The sequence below is a fragment of the Tauraco erythrolophus genome, chromosome 2 (genome assembly GCF_009769465.1).
Source record: "Tauraco erythrolophus isolate bTauEry1 chromosome 2, bTauEry1.pri, whole genome shotgun sequence".
Taxonomy (NCBI): Eukaryota; Metazoa; Chordata; class Aves; order Musophagiformes; family Musophagidae; genus Tauraco; species Tauraco erythrolophus.
The window spans coordinates 70,961,691-70,983,653 of record NC_141466.1 but is presented as its reverse complement, the minus strand read 5'-3'; the positions used below and the strand labels follow the sequence as shown (position 1 = coordinate 70,983,653).

The 21,963-nt window shown below is 47.7% G+C and overlaps 1 protein-coding gene across 2 annotated transcripts in view; it reads left to right on the top strand.

Annotated features, from left to right (window-relative positions):
- Positions 1 to 21,963, top strand: part of EXTL3 (exostosin like glycosyltransferase 3) — a 137,353-nt gene that overhangs the window by 91,190 nt on the left and 24,200 nt on the right. The window contains exons 4-5 of one of the 2 annotated variants that reach the window (XM_086624320.1): positions 5,640 to 5,765; positions 10,939 to 13,565. In XM_086624320.1, the coding sequence (XP_086480446.1) occupies positions 11,418 to 13,565 (2,148 nt within the window). In that variant the 5' untranslated portion in view covers positions 5,640 to 5,765; positions 10,939 to 11,417. The remainder of the gene's footprint in view (positions 1 to 5,639; positions 5,766 to 10,938; positions 13,566 to 21,963) is intronic. The other variant, XM_086624328.1, reaches the window with a different exon arrangement.

Genomic DNA, 21,963 nt, shown 5'->3' with positions numbered 1-21,963 from the left:
TAAACAAATGGGGTGGAGAATGGCCAGACGTACATGTTCGCCATGACTCTTCACCACTGAGCTGGGTCTGTGAAAGGCTTGCTAAGGCGTGTTGCCGGGTTGATAAGTGAAAGGAGCTCCTGGAGTATCTGAAAAGAAATAGGAGAAAAACACTGTGTGATACAATCCAGAAGGAGCAATAGAGCTGGGGGCATTTATGTGATGGGGAAAGAGGGCAGGAAATCATGGACTTTTCGCGGAAGACTAGAAGAGGCAGAATATCCATAGGAATGTTTTTGCCCCATGGCTTGTTGGTTTTTGGTGGAGGTGTGATTTCTCCAGAAGCAGTTACTGCGATTCAGTCTCTCTGTGCAGAGCGCATTTCCACTTTTATACATGGCCGAATCTACATGAATATGCCCAGTCCAAAGCCTACTCATGCAGAAACACTGCTAGCTACCAGTATAGCAGTGGTAGGGGGGCTAGGATGCTCTTACAGTTAAAGGGGGACAGCTTTTACACGAGCCCAGCAGAGGCGGTGGCTTGATGGTGTGTGGCATGGTGACATCTTTCTCCTAAAACTTTCGCAGATGATGGAGACACAGATCAGTTGAGCTACTGGATTTCCACTGTGTTGAACACCTGTGAGTGCAGCAGAAAGGCATTTAATGTCCCTCACTTAATTGGGACCATGTGACTTGAGTGTCTGGTGATGAGAGAGGGGTTTTCACCCACAGGACCCTCTGTGAAACTAGTCCAAATTAATAGAGTCCCGGCGATAGTTGTGTTTGTGCATCTGAATTTCTAGCTTGCTTTGTAATGAACTGTGTCAGATAAAAATCTGCCTGCTGTATAAATATGGGTGATTACGACGCGTCAGGTAATTTAGTTATTTGGCGTGATCGATCGGGCTGTCTCAAACGGAGCGGCCTCCGCTTCCGTGGTGATGAAGCATTCTCCAAAAAGTGCAGAAGGCCGTCAGCTTTGCTAATGAGGCTGCGTGCGGCTGCCCGCCCCGCACATCAGAGGCTGTTCTGAGAGGAGGGGAAAAGCTGCACATTGGCATGGATACTAATGGGGAGACGGGGAGTGGGTGAAAGAGCTCAACAGGAAGGGAAGGTACATTTGGAGTTGGTTGGTGCGTTAATCTGGCCGTGTAGCACTGACAAATTTAATGTCACTGCACCTTGGCTCAGATTTAGCAGCTGGGGTTCCATTCCTTGGCTTCTATAGGCTTTCCGTGGATGTAAACGTCCCGGCGTGCCTTGGTCGCGCGGACTGACTGCTGACCTGCCCCATTGCCCCTTGAGGTCCATGAGAAGCCACCTGTACGATTTCTTACTCACTGAAGGCTTCTCGATGTAGATGCTCAGTCTCCAGAACTAGCTTATTCACTGCGTGCAGGAAATGGGCAAACTTTCCAGAAAACCCACAGACGAGTTATTTTCCATAGTGAGCCACCCTGCTAAGTGAGATGCTTTAAACATTGTGTGTGTTTCTCTGCTGTTCAGGCAATATTTCCTTTTTCTTATAACTTAGCCAGGATGAAGAAAATTGTGAATTTGTGCTTAATTGTGACCTGAAATGTCTATCAGAGAGCAGGAGCCTGAATTCTGCCCCGTGGTTATTTGCTGCCGAGGAAGCAGTGCCGATGGTGTTTTAGGGAGGTGAGAGAGGTTTGTATTTTTGCCTTGAGGAACATAATTGGCCTGAGCTATCTAGGGCTGAAAACCACAAAGAATACCAAGGACTTGAGTTGTTTCTCAAAGTCAGCGTTTAAAAAACAAGCCCTCTCCTCCTGTCTGGAGTTAACCTCTGCATGCTTCACTTGTATGGTGTGAAGCACCTGGCTCTTCACTGTGGTTTTACCTCGAGACGGTTCTTGTTCGTTAATTGCTTCAAGGTAAAAGCAAAAAAAAAAAGCCTTCCCCTCCTCGCACACCTAATTTATCCCTTTTAGTGATGACAAAAGATCAGCCACGCACCTACTCCTCGAGTAGCTTGTGCCACCGCACGTGATGGAGCAAAACCTGCTTCCTCCGTTTGCTTCCTGCATCCCCAAAAAATCTTTAGCACTTTGTAAATGGGAACGTGGTGTGTGGTTGTACGGATTTGCCAGGTTTCTTGTAAAACTCTGCCCCGCGATCTCTTGCTCTGAAATTCGGAGGGAAGTGAACTTTGCATCCAGGGTGCTCTGCCATTCGGTACTGCAGAACATAAAAGGATTTGTTCGTAAATCAGGTATTTCTTTGTGTGGAGAAGTGCTTGTGTGCAGTCTGGAAGAATAAATAAAACAATATGGCTGGTTTATTACCAGAAAACAACACTAAATAATGAATTTCAGAACTAAAAGCTCTATATGTAAAGTAGATTTCACAATGTGTTATGCAAAAAGCAAGAAGACACCGGAGAAGGAAACCACTGGAAAAAGGCAGGCTGGGAAGATGGACGATCTCGCAGACAGGACAATTAGATGCAGAATGAATCCCAAGCTGGTGCAGGTTCTGGGGTGACCTTGGGCAAGTGGTTTCTCCGTACCTCCATTACCTGCTCTCTGAAAACTGGGTGCAGTTTTACTGTCTTACGGATTTCATCAGAATAAATGAATGTTCATGAACCACTCACGTAACCTCAGCTGGGGAGGACGACAGACCTTCAGCGGCTTCCTTTCAAAGAGAGCAAAGCAGGCAGGAACCTGGCAGCGCTTAGGGGAGAGATTTCTGTACCTTCTGCTTGCCATGATACTGAGCATCTCCTGGAGCAGCCTCTTGTCCCTGTGCCCAGATGGCAAACAAGAAGGTGTAAGCCAGACTGTCACTTCTTCACTTGTCTGCCTTGGAGCACTTCTAGTTCACCTTTGCTTTGTAAAGAGGGAGAGTGAGGCACAGAGGTTGTGTGATTTCCCCTGGGTGCTGGAGAGAGGCAATGTTAGAGCTGCGGGCAGAGCCAGGATGCCTTGACGCCAGGTTTCTGCTCGTATCTCTGAATTATTGTCATGTGAGAGCCCAGATGCAGAATCGCACAATCATTTAGGTTGGAAAGGACCTCTAGACATCTCTGAACCTGGACATTGTCCAGGTAAGTTTTGAAAGTCTTCTGATCTCCTGTCCTGAGGGCCAGCTTTGGCTAAGCAGGTAGTGGCCAGAGCTGCAGTTTGATGGCACTCCCCACTTACATGTGCTTTTTCGTTCTGCCAGTGCCGGAGCCCTGGCAGGTGTGGTTGCTGCCACCAGACAGATTTGGGGTTGCAGGTGGCTGGCACGAGAAACCCTCACTCTTCCAGTTCTCTTTTCCTGCTCCCAGCCTGGATGTCCAGTGCATTTCTGCCAATTCTGCCTCCCTTCTTTTCCTTCTTCCTGTGATGATGAGGCAACTCAACTTTCATCCTTGAGGGAGCAGCGCTTCATTTTACCTCCACACCTGGGGTGGTTAGCTCTACTGTCTCTTTTGAGTGTTGATTTGCCTACTTACCTATCATAAGCTCTCAAAGGCACCAGCAGAAGTACAAGACCATCTGTCTCATGGGGTCTCTCCTGTTGGGGTTTGTCAGCTGCTGATGATGCTTCTGAGTTTTCTTGCCATGAAACTTGAGAAGGGGGAATTGCTTCTGAGAAAGGTCTGATCCTGAACTTGCCCACTGGGGCTCCACAACCAGTGACAAAGAGTTCATGCTGATTATAATGATTCTTTCAGCAGCTACAGCAGAGTAATCTACTTGTTTCATGCCTGGAGAGCCTTCAGGTCCTGGAGAGCACTGTGTGGCTGCAGAGTGGGAGCATGGGTTGAGGGCTGGCGCCCTGGGGTGTTGCATGCTGGAGTACCCTTGGTGAGAGATGATGGTTGCAGGAGTGAGTGCCATTCACCTCCGAGAACATGGTGTGGAAAGCAGTTCTCAAGGGATTTGTCCTCAAGTGCCACTTCTAAACCACCCCAAATACCATTCTGATCCCTCTCTGCTCACAGTTAAGGTTAGTTGGAAGGTCTGCAAAGGGGAGAAAGTCAGAAAAGCTCTTCCAAGGTCCTGTGTTTTCTCTTCTGGTTGCATTTCTTGCCCCTGTCTCTATTCACCGTCCAGATTAGCTGTTGGGTCGATTTGCACATGCAGTGGGTTGTCGACTTCTCTCTGCTCCCCTCAAGGATTTCTGAATTGCAGGAGACATGTTTGTGAAGACTGTAAGATGAAATGATGCTGTATGGCGAGCGCTGGTCCTGTGCTGTCAGGGCAGGAGGATGCCTGGCTGGAGAGAAGGTAGCAGGCATGGTGCAAAGCCAGTGTCCATGTTGTCTGGGACCTGTTTCCAACGGAGCACACAAGCAGCACAGGGAAAGAGTAGAAGAACAGGGCAAATGTACATGATCATAGAATGATTTGGAGTGGAAGGGACCTTAAGATCATATAGTTCCAACCACCCTGCCACAGGCAGGGACACCTTCTGCTCCATCAGGTTGCTCAAAGCCTCATCCAATGTGGCCTTGAACACTTCCAGGGATGGGGCAGCCACAGCTTCTCTAGGCGGCCTGTGCCAGTGCCTCACCACCCTCAGAGGGAAGAATTTCTTCCTTAGATCTCATCGAAATCTCCCCTCTTTCAGTTTAAAGCCATTGCCCCTTGTCCTGTCACTACATGCCCTTGTCCAAAGCCCCACTCCAGCTTTCTTGTAGCCCCTTTAGGTACTGCAAAGCTGCTAGAAGGTCTCCTTGGAGCCTTCTCTTCTCCAGACTGAACAGCCCCAACTCTCTCAGCCTGTCTCCATAGCAGAGGTGCTCCAGCCCTCGCATCATCTTTGTGGCCTCCTCTGGACCCGTTCCAACAGCTCTATGTCCTTCTGATGTTGGGGACCCCAGAGCTGAACACAGCACTGCAGGGGGGTCTCACGAGAGCAGAGCAGATGGGCAGAATCCCCTCCCTTGACCTGCTGCCCATGTTGCTTTGGATGTAGCCCAGGACACGGTTGACTTGATACTTTCCCTAATATCAGTCACCTGATGCCTTCTTCAGCATACGTGGTTTTCTGACTTTGCTGGAGTGAGCACACGAAGGGGATCTCTTGGAGTGTTTGTCCAGGACCCCTTTACCCTGCGCACACCCAGCTGCAGATGGGGAACATGGTTGGAAGCAGGTTTGGCTTGTTGTGGAGCTGCAAACGTGGTGCATGTTTCTTGGTTTAGATAAAAGCTTCCTAAAGCCAGGGATGCAGTTTATCTCCTGAATTTACAGATTACAAGACCTTTTACCATTTGTGTGTGTAGCAGTGTTGATCCTAGCCTAGGAGAATTCCTCTGTACCTGGGAGCTCTCGAGATGCTACAAATCCCTCGTGATGATCCCTAAGGCTGTAGCACGCGAAGCATTTCAGAGTGAATTTTCCATCTGCTCCTTTTAAAGATCTGCTCACAAACGTACCTTAAAGTGCACACCTAATAGATTTATTCTCCTTGTTCGACTGCTCCTGTTCCCAAAGCGATCGGAGATTTGAGGTGTAATCCTTTCCTTTGAGAGCATTAGGAAGCAGAAAGTTATCATTGCTGAAGGACTGGTTTTTGTTCGTTTCTTTTCTGTTTCACCAGAAACCCTGTTCTAAAGGTGAGGAATATGCTGTATTTTCTCCTTTTTTTAAAAAAAATAAAGTGATGGGTTTTTTTCTTTGTTTTATTTTTTAGTGCTGGTGAAACAGACTTGGCAATTGAAACTGTCTGTTCAAGACTGAACGGATAAAGCACAGGAGCCACTAACGTGCTTCCCCTGACATCTTTTGCCATTCATCAGGAGGGAGCCGTGGGACAGAGGTGGGTACGGTGCTTCGTCCTCCACGGAGAGGGCCAGCACAGCAAGAAATTTGTGGAGGTCACATAGCAGCGGTAACGCTGCAGACCCATCATTTGATGAGGAAGGAGAGTAAGGATGAGTGTAAGTGCGTACAGACAGTTTGTGAGCTCTGATTTAGCTAACACGAGACGCCTGTAGATTTTTCTCCTGGAAAGATCAATGCGGTCTGTGTTACCATATTCTGCCTGATGGTTATTTATGGCTGTACTGTGCCCTGGAGGACTGTAAGTTTAAGGTTTCCAGGCTCTGTTCACAAATATGCTGAGAAAGGAACAATATTTCCCTTATTGTATAGGGAGATGGACAAAAGGAGGTGTAAGCTTGGAAGAAAAGGTGTGCTCAAGTGTTTGCAGAAGGACCTTGGTGACTGAAAATTTTCAGAGTAACAACTCCATGAGCATCCACAGATCAGACCAGCCTGGCTCTTTCTACTCGAAATGCAAAATGAGGGAGAACCTCAGCTGTTCCCATAACACCACCGGCACAGGGAGCACCCACTGTGGAGTTGAGGAAAGCTGGGAATCATAGAAACATAGAATGATTTGGTTTGGAAGGGATCTTCAAGATGATTTAGCTCCAACCCACCTGCCATGGGCAAGGACACCTTCCACTACACCAGGTTGCTCAAAGCCCCATCCAACCTGGCCTTGAACACTTCCAGGGATGGGACAGCCACAGCTTCTCTGGGCAACCTGGTCCAGTGCCTCACCACCCTCAGAGGGAAGAATTTCTTCCTTAGATCTCATAGAAATCTCTCTTCTTTCAGTTTAAAGCCATTGCCCCTTGTCCTGTCACTACACGCCCTTGTCAAAAGTCCCTCTTCAGCTTTCTTGTAGGCCTTTTAGGTCCTGGAAGGCTGCTGGAAGTTCTCCCTGGAGCCTTCTCTTCTCCAAGCTGAACAACCACAACTCAGCCTGTCTTCACAGAGAGGTGCTCCAGCCTTTGGATCATCTTTGTGGCCTCCTCTGGACCTGCTCCAACAGCTCCATGTCCTTCTGATGTTGGGGATCCAGAGCTGAACACAGAACTGCAGGGGGGTCTCACGAGAGCAGAGCAGAGGGGCAGAATTCCTTCCCTCGACCTGCTGCCCATGCTGCTTTGGATGCAGCCCAGGACACGGTTGGCTTTCTGGGCTGCCAGTGCACATTGCCAACTCATGTTGAGCTTCTCCTCAGCCAGCACCCCCAAGTCCTTTTCCTCAGGGCTGCTCTCAATCCATTCTCCGCCCAGCCTGTACTTGTGCTTGGGATTGCCCTGACCCGTGTGCAGGACCTTGCACTTGGCCTTGTTGAACTTCATGAGGTTCTCTCAGGCCCACCTCTCAAGCCTGTCGAGGTCCCTCTGGATGGCATCCCTTCCCTCCAGCGTGTCCACAACACCACACAGCTTGGTGTCATCTGCAAACTTGCTGAGGGTGCACTTGATCCCACTGCCCATGTCACCGACAAAGATGTTAAATAGCACTGGCCCCAGTACTGACCCCTGAGGAACACCACTCGTCACTGGCCTCCACTTGGACATTGAACCGTTGACCACAACTCTTTGAGTGCGACCGTCCAGCCAATTCCTTATCCACCAAGTGATCCATCCATCAAATCCATGTCTCTCCAATTTAGAGACAAAGATTTCACGCGGGACAGTGTCAAGTGCTTTGGACAAGTCCAGGTAGATGTCAGTTGCTCTTCCCTTATCCTCCAACGCTGTAATCTCATTGTAAAAGGCCACCAAATTTGTGCACCCTGGGATTTGAGCTAAGATGTGGCAAGATGCCCGAGCAGCAATTTAGTCTCGCTGCCCTATGCCGTGGGAGAAGGAGCTGCAGCGTGCAGAGCTGTCATGCCTGAGAAGTCTGTCAAATTGGCATTTGGGAAGAAGCTCTGGTAATTATTGAGCTTCTGATTTCCCAAGAGCTTTTTTTTTTGTGTGTGTGTGTGTGTATGTGTGCAATTAGGTCTATCAGGCAGCAACGTTGTGTTATAATGTTAACAAGAGTTTCTCAGTGTGGGGTTCCATCAGTTGAAAGGACTAAATAGCACTCGGGAGTGAGAGAAACGAGTTGGCTGGAGAGCCCAGCAACTAACCCATTTCTTCTCCTCCCACTCTTCTTTTTGGGATCTGTGGAAGTCAGCAGCCTTTTTCCCCAGGGCTGCTTATTGCCCTTAAATACAGTACTGAAGTCTCTCTTAGCAAAACCACAGATTGGGTTTTTACTTTGCTTTATTTTGAAGTCCTAATAACAATGTGTTACAACCTCAGGCTCTATCGAGTTGATGAGGAATAAAGTCTTAATAATGAAGAAGAATCTGAGAGTGTGTCTAAGTGCTTGCTTTATCGCCAGCACATATTTCATACTGACAGTGCATACTTTTAAATGATCCCAAGCCACATGTGTTGCATTTTAAATCCCTCCCTAGCCTGCTCTGGTCTTTCCCGAGCAGTCTTTTCCAAGCTAGTGGCAGAGTTAGTTGGTCAGCTTCAGGTTTCTGAGCGTACAGAATTTTTTTTTCGATTCACAGCCCACGTTTTTAGGTCAGGACGATAAAGTTTGTCCTGTGTCAACTGAATGGAAGGACCAGAGGAGCCACTGGAAGGATTAGGTGGCAGAACAGCTGCAGAGGATCATGTGTGGGGCGATGGATTTAGCTTTTCAAGGACCCCAGTTGCCATTTTAGGGAGTTCAGTTTGCCATTTCATCACACTTTAGGGCTCATAAATGGGCAAAGCAACTACAAAGGAACAAGATTTGGATGCATTCTCAGCTGATAACCTTTTGGACTGCGTTCACTGCCTGTGGGGCTGCAGTTTTCTCTGACCAGTCCAAAGCAGCACATCCACACCCTGCTTCATTCTTTCTTCACCGTGTTTATGATCCCATTTCTATGTCATCTCAGCACCTTGAAGGGTTTGACCACATTTACTGCATGGCACCTTCAAGCAAAAAACCAGCAGCTTTGTTTTCCCACTTACGCCTTAAAGTTAAGCTGGTTTTTAGACTCACTGGTGTTCCAGCAAGCGTACGCTTTGGGTTTCCCCTTGGGAAAAGGGTTAGTAGGGCAGCTCCCATCTCTTGGCCAGCTGTTTGCAGAAAACTAGTAGGAATTGTAGGATCTTCACAGACCATACAACACCAGGTTCACATAGCAGAGACTGGCCGACTGGTGCGTGTACACGAACAGTGACAGTGTGAGCTTCATTTCCTGGGGAGAGTTTAAAAAAGAGGAGAAAAATAAAGAAAAATAGACCTTAAAAGCTTCTTTTTATTATTTATTTTTGCCTTCAGCCACCTGGCTTGTACACTGCTGCCTGCTAAAACCCTTCTGTTGTGCAGTGGCGATCCCAGAGGCACCACGCAAGTGTTCTGCTATTGCCAGTGCTCCGTGTGCTTGACTGAGAGCTCCGAGCAGAAGCACTGGGGATTTATATTCATCACCAACTTCTCTCCCAGCCTGAGCAAATGCAAGTTGGTGTACAGAGAATAGTATTAAAATGTCCTGCCAGCAGAGCCAAAGCCTCCCCCATCTGCCCGCAGCGACTGTGCTGCCAAGGTCTGAGAAAGCTGATTTAGCCTTTTCCTGACTTTTTAGCCCTTTCATTCTCCTGGATTTCTGAGATTTAGACCAGTGCTGTTTGCCAGACAATGTTATGAATTTTAAATCTGTCTTAATTTTAAGCGTCCTCACTGTTGTGCAACTCCCAGTTGCAGATCAGGTTGGGGGGCATTCCCATTTAATCGTGGGATATTAAGTTACTGACAACAAATGCCCTTGTAACAAAATAGGCCTAATAATTGTGCTTTATTCCTCCACTTGTTTCCCCTTTCATTGTGATTTTTCCTGGTTAAAATCAAATCTTCCCTTTATTTTTTCTGACATGCGCTTGTGTACTACGCTGAAAATTATTCCTGACTTCTCTCTGCTTCTTTAAGGTGAACCGCTGTTTTGCTTTGGCCCGTTTCCAGATCTCAGTTTTAGCTGAGATTTGCTTCCCTGGCTTCTTTCTGCTAATTCTTGATGAGTAGATGAGAGGAGTATTAAATAGATTTAGTGAAAAATGACTGTCACCAGTGTAGATGACTTTCCTCTAATTAAAAATTGAAGCGGAAATGAATAAGCTTCTCTTGAGGCTGTGTGAGAGTCGATGCTGCTTAACACTAGATTCATCAGTGATGGAGGGAAGTCCAGTGTATGAAAGAATATCCCAGAAACATACGTACCTTGGAGGATGCTAATAAAAGGGAAGGGGGAGTTTCTAGTGGCATTGTATTCATCTGGCCTAGATTTAAATCTGTTGACAGAGACCAAAGACTCGGAGCTGAATTTGCTACCTCCTTGATTTTTATGCCTATGCTAGGTGGGCGTTCAGTGCCATGGCAGAGCTTTTGAAGCAGAAGGGCATGTCTAAGCATGCTAGTACCACCTGAGTGGTGCAGTACCCAAAGGATTCTGAATTCGACATCTTTGCTTTGATGTACAGTGTAGACTTTTCCAGTTTTGACAAGAAATTCTCTCTCGTACGCAGCCAGCTAGCGGAGGTAATTGTAACCAACATGAGTACGTTCCCTTTAAACTTTCTCTTGCAATGAATGAAAATTTTCCAGCAGGAAATGAGAGCAAAACACTTCATCTAAAAATTCCTCATCAGCTCTAGTCACTAGACCAGAACAATAGTGATTACACTCAGTTATGCAGTACAAATTCACAGCGCTGCTGTGTCCCAGGATCACAATGTGCCATTAAAAGGTGAGTAGAGAGAGCAGGTGTACATTAATATCTCTGTTTTGTACATGAGAAGACAAGGCCTTGCAGATGTTGAGTAGCTTCTGCAAAGTTATACGGCAAGACAGTGGCAGAGGCAGAAATAGGAAGCTAGATCCAGAGACGGTGATTTTTCGGATCTGGCCACTGGAGCATGCAACCCTAATGAAAAGCAGAGTGCCTGGAGAAAGCCATGTGTCCGCATCTAATGAATCCCAGCACTTTCTCAGGTTTACTGGTATTAACCCTGGAGGTGTTAGACATGTACAAAGGTTGTTCTTTTGCAGAGAGGACAGTTGCTTTTTAAAACTAGCAATATCTTAGGTCATAAGGGGTTGTTTTATTTGCCTTGTCTGAATATATGATTGTTCTCTTGTAGGAATGGCAGAGCATCAGCCGCGCAGCAGCGATGAGAGAGACTGACATTCGTATGAGTCTCTTCTGGCTCCTTCTCCACAATGGCTGGTGCCTCTGAATATTCATTGGATGTTAATGCAGGATGTTGAGAGCAGCGGTAGAGTTTGGCTTGGTCCCATTGTGTTTTTCTTCTGCCGATTGAGACTTTGAATCACCATGACAACGCTGTGACTCTTCCAGCAACGGTTTCCTGCAGACCAAGGGTGGGCTGGGGGGTGGGTGAGAAGGTCAATGATTGAGTCTAAAGGGATCAAAAGTTGCGCCTGCAGCAAAACGACTGTAGAGAAGCCATCAACGCAACAAGAAGATGAAATTCCCCTTCTATTGGCTTCTTGTTAAGCAGGCACAGTGACGTGTTTTTTTTGAGAGACTCGCTGTAAAAACTCTTTTGGTTATGGCTACTGATCCAACGTGATTGGGTGCGCAGTGATTTTTGAACTCATGACTGGATATACGATGTTGCGGAATGGGGGAGTGGGGAATGGAGGCCAGCCGTGGATGTTGAGATGGTCCAATCGGATCCGGCTCACCTGGCTTAGTTTCACCCTCTTCATTATCCTCGTCTTCTTTCCCCTCATTGCCCACTACTACCTAACCACCATCGACGACGCAGACGATGCCGGCAAGCGCATCTTTGGCCCTCGGACCGGCAACGAACTGTGCGAGGTAAAGCATGTGCAAGACCTGTGCCGCATCCGCGAGTCAGTCAGCGAGGAGCTGCTCCAGCTGGAGGCCAAGCGGCAGGAGCTCAACAGTGAGATCGCCAAGCTCAACTTGAAGATCGAGGCCTGCAAAAAGAGCATTGAAAATGCCAAGCAGGACCTGCTGCAGCTGAAGAACGTCATCAGCCAGACTGAGCATTCCTACAAAGAGCTTATGGCTCAGAACCAGCCCAAGCTCTCCTTGCCCATCCGGCTGCTGCCAGACAAAGACGATGCGACCTTCCCCCTGCCAAAATCCAATCGGAACTGCAGGCTACACAACTGCTTTGACTACTCGCGCTGCCCATTGACATCTGGCTTTCCAGTCTATGTCTACAACAGTGACGATTACCCTTTTGGTAGTTCCTTAGACCCTTTAATTAAACAAGCCTTTGAGGCAACTGTCAGAACTAACGTTTATGTTACTGAAAATGCAAATATTGCTTGTGTGTATATAATTTTAGTGGGGGAAATGCAAGAGCCTGTAATGCCAAAACCTACTGAACTAGAGCAACAGTTGCACTCTTTGCCATATTGGAGGACTGATGGACACAACCATCTCATCATCAATTTATCAAGGAAATCAGAAACTCAGAACTTCATTTACAATATCAGCACGGGGCGTGCCATGATTGCCCAGTCCACCTTTTACGATGTGCAGTATCGACCGGGGTTTGATATTGTGGTATCACCTCTGGTCCATGCAATGTCTGAACCCAACTTCCTAGAAATCCCGCCCCAGGTGCCAGTCAAGCGTAAATATCTGTTTAGTTTCCAGGGGGAGAAGATCGAGTCTCTCAGATCGAGCTTGCAAGAGGTTCGCTCTTTCGAAGAGGAAATAGAAGGCAATGCCCCAGCTGACTACGACGATCGGATCATCACCACCTTGAAGGCTGTTCAGGACAGCAAGTTGGACTTTGTTTTGGTGGAGTTCACGTGTAAGAACCAGCCTAAGGCAAGTCTGCCCACTGAGTGGGCTCTGTGTGGAGAAAGGGATGACAGACTAGAGCTACTGAAGCTATCTACTTTTGCACTGATAATCACCCCAGGGGACACCCATTTAGTGATCTCCGCCGGGTGTGCCATGAGACTGTTTGAGGCTCTGGAAGTTGGAGCCATCCCAGTGGTTCTCGGAGAGCAAGTTCAGCTACCCTATAATGATGTGATCCGGTGGAACGAGGCAGCCTTAATCATACCAAAGCCACGTATCACAGAAGTGCACTTTCTTCTGAGAAGCATTTCTGACAACGATCTCCTTGCCATGAGGAGGCAGGGCCGCTTCTTGTGGGAGACTTACTTCTCCACCTCTGACAACGTGTTCAGCACAGTCTTAGCTATCATAAGGACTCGAATCCAAATCCCGGCTGCTCCTATCCGAGAAGAAACTGCTGTGGAGATTCCCCACCGGTCTGGCAAAGCTGCTGGTACAGACCCCAATATGGCAGACAACGGTGACCTGGACTTGGGGCCTGTGGAAACAGAACCACCCTATGCATCTCCCAAGTATCTCCGCAATTTCACCCTCACTGCAATGGACATCTACAGGAATTGGAATTCGGCTCCGGGGCCTTTCCACCTCTTCCCCTACACTCCCTTTGACCCTGTTTTACCATCAGAAGCAAAATTTTTGGGGTCTGGGACTGGATTTCGACCAATTGGTGGAGGAGCAGGTGGCTCTGGCAAGGAGTTCCAGGCTGCTTTGGGTGGCAACGTCCCCCGGGAGCAGTTCACAGTAGTGATGTTGACTTACGAGCGGGAGGAAGTGTTGATGAACTCCCTAGAAAGGCTCAATGGTCTCCCGTACTTAAATAAAGTTGTGGTAGTGTGGAACTCTCCCAAGCTTCCTTCTGAGGATCTCTTGTGGCCAGACATTGGCGTCCCAATCGTGGTAAGAAAGATGTAACTACTACGGTCTCGCTTCCTGGTGGGGTTTTGCATTAAAGTTTGGCTGTAGCTCTTCTGTAGCATGTCAGCTCAGCTTAAGTCATCTAGGACGGCATTCATCTCATGTGGTTGTAGATGTCTGTACCTGAGCTGGACACTTTATCAGCAGAGAAAACCAGGGAGGTTACAGGTGTGATTCATCTGACCCATTTTAGGTGTTTGCATGAGAATGCTGTGACTGGTGCTCTAGAAACACCTGATTCTCTCCATCGGTTTTGAAGAGAGGCTGATGTTTAGAGGCGGACGGCTGTGCTCTCTGGTTATGTGAACTTAGATGAGATGAACTGCTGTCATGAGAGAATTCGTTTGGTGACCTTTGGGTTGTGAAATACAGGAGCTGTTACGGAGGAGAGCCTAAATTATAAAAACATGGGACCTTCAGAGGTGTCAGGTGTTTAGCACTCAGGAAACAATTATTGCTTCTATGGAGCCCTCATATGAATCTTGAGGCTTAAAGCTAGAGATTCTTGTTTATTGAAAATCTTACAGAATCGTAGAATCATAGAATGATTTGGGCTGGAAGGGACCTCAAAGATCATCTAGTTCCAACCCATGGCAGGGACACCTTCCTCTACATCAAGGTATCTTGCTTATGCTCTTAAGTGTTGCACTGCGAGGACAGTTGACACCTTATAAGTACCTAACTAGTGACTGCTTCTGCACTTTACCAGATAAATCTTTTATAGAAACAAAAGAGGGACCTGCTGAAGCTGTGCCTACTGCCCAGGCCTCAAAAATAGTTTATCACTTTATATTACAAGGAGTGGCAGAAAAGGAAGTAGAAGCCAAGGCCAGCATGACCGTAAGACCTTCCAAAGGTTGAGCAATTGAGTTTTGCTTAGGTTTGGGTTGATTGGGTTTTTTCCCCAGCCAAACTGCAGAAGCGACACCTTCAAAGACCAACGTTCATTTTCATGCCTGGCTGCTCACTTGTGTATTGACAGTGTTGCTTCTAAAGTGTTAATTCTCCCTAAATTATTGCTTATTTATGTATTTTAGAACTTCTTTGTCATCCCAGCATAACTTTCTGCACTAGGCATTGTCACCAGTCAATATTAAATAGAAATCCCCACGTGCTTTCCTAAAGAGAGCACAAGTACAGAGCCACTAACAAGAAGCAACAATGTGTTATCTGAATCTGGTCGTGCTCAGAGGACAAATGAAAGGATAATGCCTTACAAATTAGGGAAGGGAAAAATAAAAGAGGGAGATGGTACTTAAGTACGCAAACTGCGTGTGGTTTATGTGACAGGACGCTACGAAGCTTAATAGCAATGTTGAGCTTTATGCTTCATGCAAAGAGATTCATTGATTTAATATTTCGTTTTATTATTATTGTGATGAATAAATCCGTCTGCTCACATTTAAAAACCCTTATGGTCCAGGGACAATGAGGAGAGAAAATTGCTTGGATAATTGCAAAATAATCTTTCACATTAGTCCTGTTGAATGCCTGAATTCTGCAAAATCTTTGCATTGTGTCTGCTGAAAATCTGTGTACTCCTTCAGAGCTGGAAGAGTGGGGATTGTTCTCCTTGGAGTTGCTAATGGGTGTTATTTGGGAAAGAAAAATATGTTTCTATTGATGGAAGTTAATGCCTTTTTTTACTCTGCTCTCATCTGCACATCTATTGTGTTGGAGGCCCACTGGCTCCTTTTTGGGGGACTTTGACATGCACGAGTTGCTGTGTGTCACCTTCAAGCCACGTGCTGGAGTTTGTATGGTGGGGAGGATGTTCTGTACCAGTTCAAGAGGAGGAAGTTGTCTCCTACCTGCTTTGGGATTGTGGATGGTAACACTGTGCTCATGGCCAAGTGGCAGCAAACGACTGGAGCACAGTGAGCTTCTTCCAGGGTCCTTTCCGAAGGAGCGTGTTGGTCTGATACTAAGTATGCTTTCTTCCCATTTTCTTAAATCCCATTTTTTAAAAGAGCCCAAGTCTTCTGACATCTCTCATGAGAGGCTTAACCCATTGCAGCCTCAGGGCAACCATCCCACAAAAGTGCTCGTTGCTAAGTCCACATCCAGAATGGGTGTTTAAATCACATTGGGAGTCTGTAGTATTCATCTGTATGGGTGGTTTAGTGCGGTAATGATAGAAAAACTTACCTGGGCTTCATCAAACAGCAACAGATCCTAAGACACGCTGTGGAAAAGGGCAACAAGAACTTGGGGAGTAGAGATGAAGCTCCATTTGAGCCTCGGTGGCTGAAACGTGAGATGTGGTAGCCAGGGGAAGAGGCAGGTGGATATGTGAGGTTGGCAAGAAACCCAAGCCCTTACGACTGCTGATGTGGAAAGAAACTGCAGAGCTGTGAATCTGATTTCCTTTCGGGGGAAAAAAGTGTCTTTTGATGGGGAATATCCAATTCTGTCAGATCTTGAAGCAGTGCTGTATCTCTGTATAACAAATACGTTCCCAGTAACATCGGGGTGCAAGGAACGGCCCTGCGTTCAAGTCCCAAAGCACAGAGGTAGACGGAGGAAGGTTGAGGGAAAGAGAAGCAGACAGGTGCAGATTTGGGTGCCTCCCCCTCGCAATTGCAGTGGGTCCAAGCACCGTTGGACTGCGAGGAACAGCACACGTGCGTCAGCACGATCCATGATCAAAGCACCCGACGCCAGAAGGTTATTGAAGTAAATCGCAGCAAAATGAGACGCAGCAACGTGTGTAGCATGTCCTGGGCCAAAAGGTTAATCAAGAGCAAAGCATGAAGCTGTGTTGGATCTTTGAATCTTTCACGGATAATGAGATAAACAGGGCTACAGAATGTATTTGATTTTTTAAAACTTTAACTTAGATATAGATCTCTTGTGACGGCATAATTTACTAAAAAATCAGTAAGATTCCTCAGCTGCACAGGAGTCTGATAAAATATTCTGGCCTTGAACTGAGCTCAAAGTGACTGGGCACAAATATAATTTAATGTAAAGCTGTGTGTGTAGTCGTTCAAGGCTGCCCCTGGAACAGATGTAGGTAGATTACCCTCTAATTTAAAGCACCTTGGTGCTGGGGTTGAGCAGCAAAAATTGCTCCCATCTCGTGTTAAATAGTATCGCAGCAAAAAACAAAGGTTGGAAGTGAGAAGTTTTGTTTGTGCAAGCTTAAAAACTTGCTTTCTGCAAGTGGTTGTGTCTCTAGTGCTGCATTAGGAGAACTTCCCCAGACAGAAGAACCTGGAGAGTGTGACCCTACCAGCGCCAACCATGACATTGCAACCACCGCTTAACTTCTGAGCGCCTCCCTGCAGCATTTACGCAGCACTGATGCACCCCTCAAGGTACGTCATTCAAGTGGTCTACAGCATCTGGCAAAGTCACGATATACTCAAGGAATTAAAAACTGCCCAGACCACCAAGCCCTGCCAGCGGTTGAGCTCCACTCCCTTGCAGCAAGGGCGAGAGCCCTCCTGGACGCAGCGTTGCTGCGGTTGCTGAATCCCCCGGGCGTGGTGCTGCTTGCACCTCACCAGTGAGTGCCACTGCTAATTCCGTGCTTACCAGGAAGAAAAGGGGAAAGGAATTTGGATTAAATCTCTTCTCTGAACAGGTGGAAGAGGCTGCAGTAGGGTTTGAGTGGGGAGGTGATACCTGGCTGCTGCTCTCACGCTGCCTGTGCATGCATGTTAATCTTGGAAAGATTTCCAGCAGCAGAATAAAGGAGGAGTCATTAAGGAGCAGATCCGGCTCGAACTTGAGATAGAGACTTCCAGCTTCCCCTTTCAGCATCTCCATGCTCAGGACTTCTAAATAGTGTACAGGTGATGGTTTTACACTGAAAGAGGGGAGATTTTGATGAAATCTAAGGAAGACATTTTACAATGAGAGTGGTGAGGCACGGAACAGGTTGCCTAGAGAAGTTGTGGCTGCTCCATCCCTGAAAGTGTTCAAGGCCACATTGGATGAGGCTTTGAGCAACCTGGTGTAGTGGAAGGTGTCCCTGCCCATTTCTTCCTTAGATCTCATCAAAATCTTCCCTCTTTCAGTTTAAAGCCATTGCCCCTTGTCCTGTCACTACATGCCCTTGTCCAAAGCTCTTCTCCAGCTTTCTTGTAGCCCCTCTAGGTACTGGAAGGCTGCTGGAAGGTCTCCCCGGAGCCTTCCCTTCTCCAGGCTGAACAACCCCAACTCTCTCAGCCTCTCTTCACAGGAGAGGTGCTCCAGCCCTCAGCTTGTCTTTCTGGCCTCCTCTGGACCCGCTCCAGCAGCTCCATGTCCTTCTGTTTTTGGGGACCCCAGAGCTGAATGCAGCACTGCAGGTGGGGTCTCACGAGAGCAGAGCAGAGGGGCAGAATCCCCTCCTTTGACCTGCTGCCCACGCTGCTTTGGATGCAGCCCAGGACATGGTTGGCTTTCTGGGCTGCCAGCGCACATTGCTGACTCATGTTGAGCTTCTCATCAACCAGCACCCCCAAGTCCTTCTCCTCAGGGCTGCTCTCAATCCATTCCCCGCCCAGCCTGTACTTGTGCTTGGGATTGCCCTGACCCATGTGCAGGACCTTGCACTTAGCGTTACTGAACTTCACGAGGTTCTCGCAGGCCCACCTCTCCAGCCTGTCAAGGTCCCTCTGGATGGCATCCCTTCCCTCCAGCCTGTCCACCACACCACACAACTTGGTGTTGTCAGCAAACTTGCTGAGGGTGCACTCGATCCCACTGTCCATGTCACCAACAAAGATGTTAAACAGCACCGTTAGTAGCGTAAGGAGGAAGCATCTTGTTTTAAGTATAGATTTTACCAGCCAGAGAGAGGAACCGCTGCTTTCGAGCTGCGAGGGCTTAGTACGGTGTTGCCAGCCGCAGCCATCGCTGCGTGCCAAAGGCCCCAGAGATCCAAGCAACACGAGTGAAAGGTTTTTCGAAGACAGACAGCTTCATGGGGACAAACACTTCACCTCTTTACAGGGATGTTTGAGCCTTGAAGAGTGATTTCCAAGCAATGTTGCCTTTATTTATTTTATTTTTTTTTCTGTCCTGAGCCCTTTGCGCCACAGCTCAACCGGCTGCTGACATTACCAGTCTCAAATTCGTCACTTCAGATGCACGGGCTGAGGGCTGGCACCATCTGAGCCTGCTGGGCTGGGTATGTTGGAGGCAAAGGAAGAGTGAGTTTTATCCTTGTTAGATGCTAATTGAGATTTTGTACTGACCTGATGTAGAGGTTTGTTGCTGGGGGGCGTTGAGTTGGATCAGGACTATCCAGTTGTGTTATGGTTTTGCTTTGTTTTAAGCTGGTGTAACATCTCTCCTGCTTTCCCGGTAACAACTGGCTTTCAGTTGTGTTATTGTGGAAGCCCGAGGGCTTTGCCTGGGCTGCTGGTATCGTGCGTGGAGCGTTGCCTGTGAACTCAGCTGAGCTGCAAAAGGGCTTCCCATGTTTGGGGCTAAACCTTATTCAGCCCAAAACAATATTTTCACAACCTGTGCTTATGTTCTAAGAAATTACAGCCTGACCTTCCAACTCCTCTTTCTTTTCTGCGTGCGTGCAGGTCCTTCAGTGCCAGAGCCAGGGCTGGAAAAGCCCTGCGGCAGTTTGCTTTCTCCTCTTCCTCCGGGGTTAGGTGGTGTGTGCTCGTAGGCATTTCTGAGCAATTTAGCTGGGTTCAGTGCCAACGCCGGCTCCTGTGGCTTTCGGCGGTGACTAATCCTTTCCTTCAGCTTTGTTGTAGAATAAGTAGCTGGCTTTGATCTCTGCAGCCAGTTCCAGTGGCGTAACGTCCTTTTTCTGCTGGCTTGGTGACTGGCTGAGAAAGCTCATTCAATTTAACTGCTTGTTTAAAAAGGAATTATCTTTGGAAAATTTCTCATCCGGAAGCGTTGCTGCATCTGCAGACCTGTTTGCTTGGCCGCAGTATGCCTTCCAACGCCACTCGTTAATTGGGAGCAGACTGGGGGGAAATGCCGTCACGGCTTTCCCGTCTGTTTGGGCAGCGTCTGTCCAACTGTACTGGGCTGAGATCGCTGCTGAAGGACGGATGCCTTAGGTTTGCACGACCTTTCTATCTGGAAAGGTGGGTTGGAACTAGATGATCTTTAAGGTCCCTTCCAACCCAAACGGTTCTATGATTCTAAATACTTGAAGGTGCTGTGGTATCTCCGTTGGAAGGAGCACAATGGTGTCCCCCACTGATGCTTCTGGCTAAGAGGAGGAGGAAGAGAACCTGGGCAGACTAACATCTGTGTGTAGCATGCCACGGCAGCAGCGTGAGCATCTGTGCTTGGCCTTCACCATCATGTTTGGTTTTCTGATGAGAGCAGAGCCAACCTTGCAAACTAACAGCTCGCACACATAGCTTGAGCTCCTCTGGAGCGTTTTGTTTCATCCTTTTGCATCCTGGGAGCTTTGCGTAAAGACCAGCTCAGGTCCTGGCTCAACCAGGTCCTTCAGTTCGTACCCAGCCCCTTCCTTGGTGATGTGACTTGTGTTTTGCTGGGCCAACTCACCTGCTGAAGTTCCTTGGTGAGTCCAGGTCTTTACACTGGGCACTCCCGCTTCCCCCTACCTTACCCTAGCTCGCAACTCTTGTGTACAAAATCAGGAGGAACCCGACTGAACTTTCAAGTCCCAGTTTGCGTATGGGAGCAGGGAGCTACAGCTTTGCTTCCAGACAGAACTATTCAGGCTATGCCTTCCGTGACGATCAACTGAGAAAATTATCTTGTTTCTTAGCATTGAGTCTCTTTGCAGAAGAGATCTGCACAATCCGTGGGTTAAATGAGCCCCATCCAGTGCCTCAGCTTCACCCGCAGTGTATCACAGGTTTACGAGTTAAAAAATTTCTCGAGGAGAGCACTTTTATAAGGCAGGGCGACGCTGCCCGCAAATATCTGTGCGCTGCTGTCGGGTAGGTAGCACCATCTGCTGCCTGCTGAGCACGGTGCTGCTGGAGAGGCGGGTTAGTTCTCAAATCCGTGGGAGTTTTGCTGTCTCGAGAGATATTTTTACCGTTGTAGAGGAGAAAAGGAGCAAATTTGCTGCTTAGTTTACCTGCGATGCTAAAATCCAGATGCTTGTTGCTGCAGGGCCTAGGCAAAGGCGCAGCGATGCATGAACGTACGCTGATAATGTAACAAGCAGTGCCGAATTCTTGGGGATTTGCGCTCTGAATATTAACTCAAAACACCCTTACGGTGCTCTGCTGCTGTCGCCTAAAACCGCTGTTAATTCTCTTACGTGTCATATGCCGGTCTGAAACAGCTTTTCCATAGACAAAGTGTTACCGGAGCCTCAGCTCTCCAAAATCCCTTGGCTTAGGATGCAGGTAATGGGGTCAGTGACCAGAAAGAAGACGCTACTTTGAGGTACTGGAAAGGAAAAGACAAGGAAGTGAAGTGTCCTTGTACGCTACAATGTGCATAATCAGATGTTTTTTCTTGCACATCGAAGCTTGAAGATGTCACGGGGGCCATTCCCCCAGTGTTGAAGCCTTTAACCCTCGACATGAGAGCTGTCTGTGCATCTTCAAAATGCCCTCCGCTCCGGAGTGGGCTCTGTCACGACAGCAGGGGACAAAAAGTGGCACAATAGAACTTGGCACCAGAGTCAGCGCAGCAGGAAAATACCACGTTGTTTTTCCAGGGCTGGATTCCTGCTGCTCTAAGGGTTTGCATGGTGGTGTGTGTGTGCCTGTTTAAATAACAACAGAGTATTTAGTGTCCCCAGATTTTTCCATGCAGTGGAACAAGCCTGGGAGGGAAATGAGCGTGTGGATGCATTTTCTCTATTTTTTTTTCATTCTGTTTTCACCTTCTTTTCATTCTTTGGGACTTTGTTACTGCAGATCTTACTTAGTTCATATGGCACCGTGTGTTGACATCCACTTCGCTGCAAGCTACGTCCTTCTTCTGATAAAGTCCCAGAGCCTGAGTATGTGTGTTTCCTTTCTTCCCATGCTTTTAGCTGTCTTGGTGGAGTGATTTTGCTGTGTGAAATGATTGTGCATTCTGTACAGGCTGCTTTATTTGTGAAGTGGAGACAGCCTTGTCTCCCAGAGTAGCTATAACTTGATGCGGTACCGTAAGAAATGGATGGGGCCCCCAGGCACAGGAGAGAAGGAGTGAGTTGTAGTCACAGAGGTTGTGAGTTTGGCTTTGGCTTGTGGGTATTAAATAGATGGGACAAAAGAAAATCTTTGGTGTTAAAGTTTGCTGGAACAGAGGGGACCTTGCAGGGCATTGGGACATCAAGGAGGCAGCTGTGAAGGACATGAGAAGGTTATAAAGAGGAAGGTAACTCCTGGATACATGGTTAGAGAAAGAGACGAGGAGCAAGAGAGAGGTTTTAATCACTCTGCTTGTTCTTACGCATCCAGTGTAGCTCACAGGATGCCTCCCCAAGCTC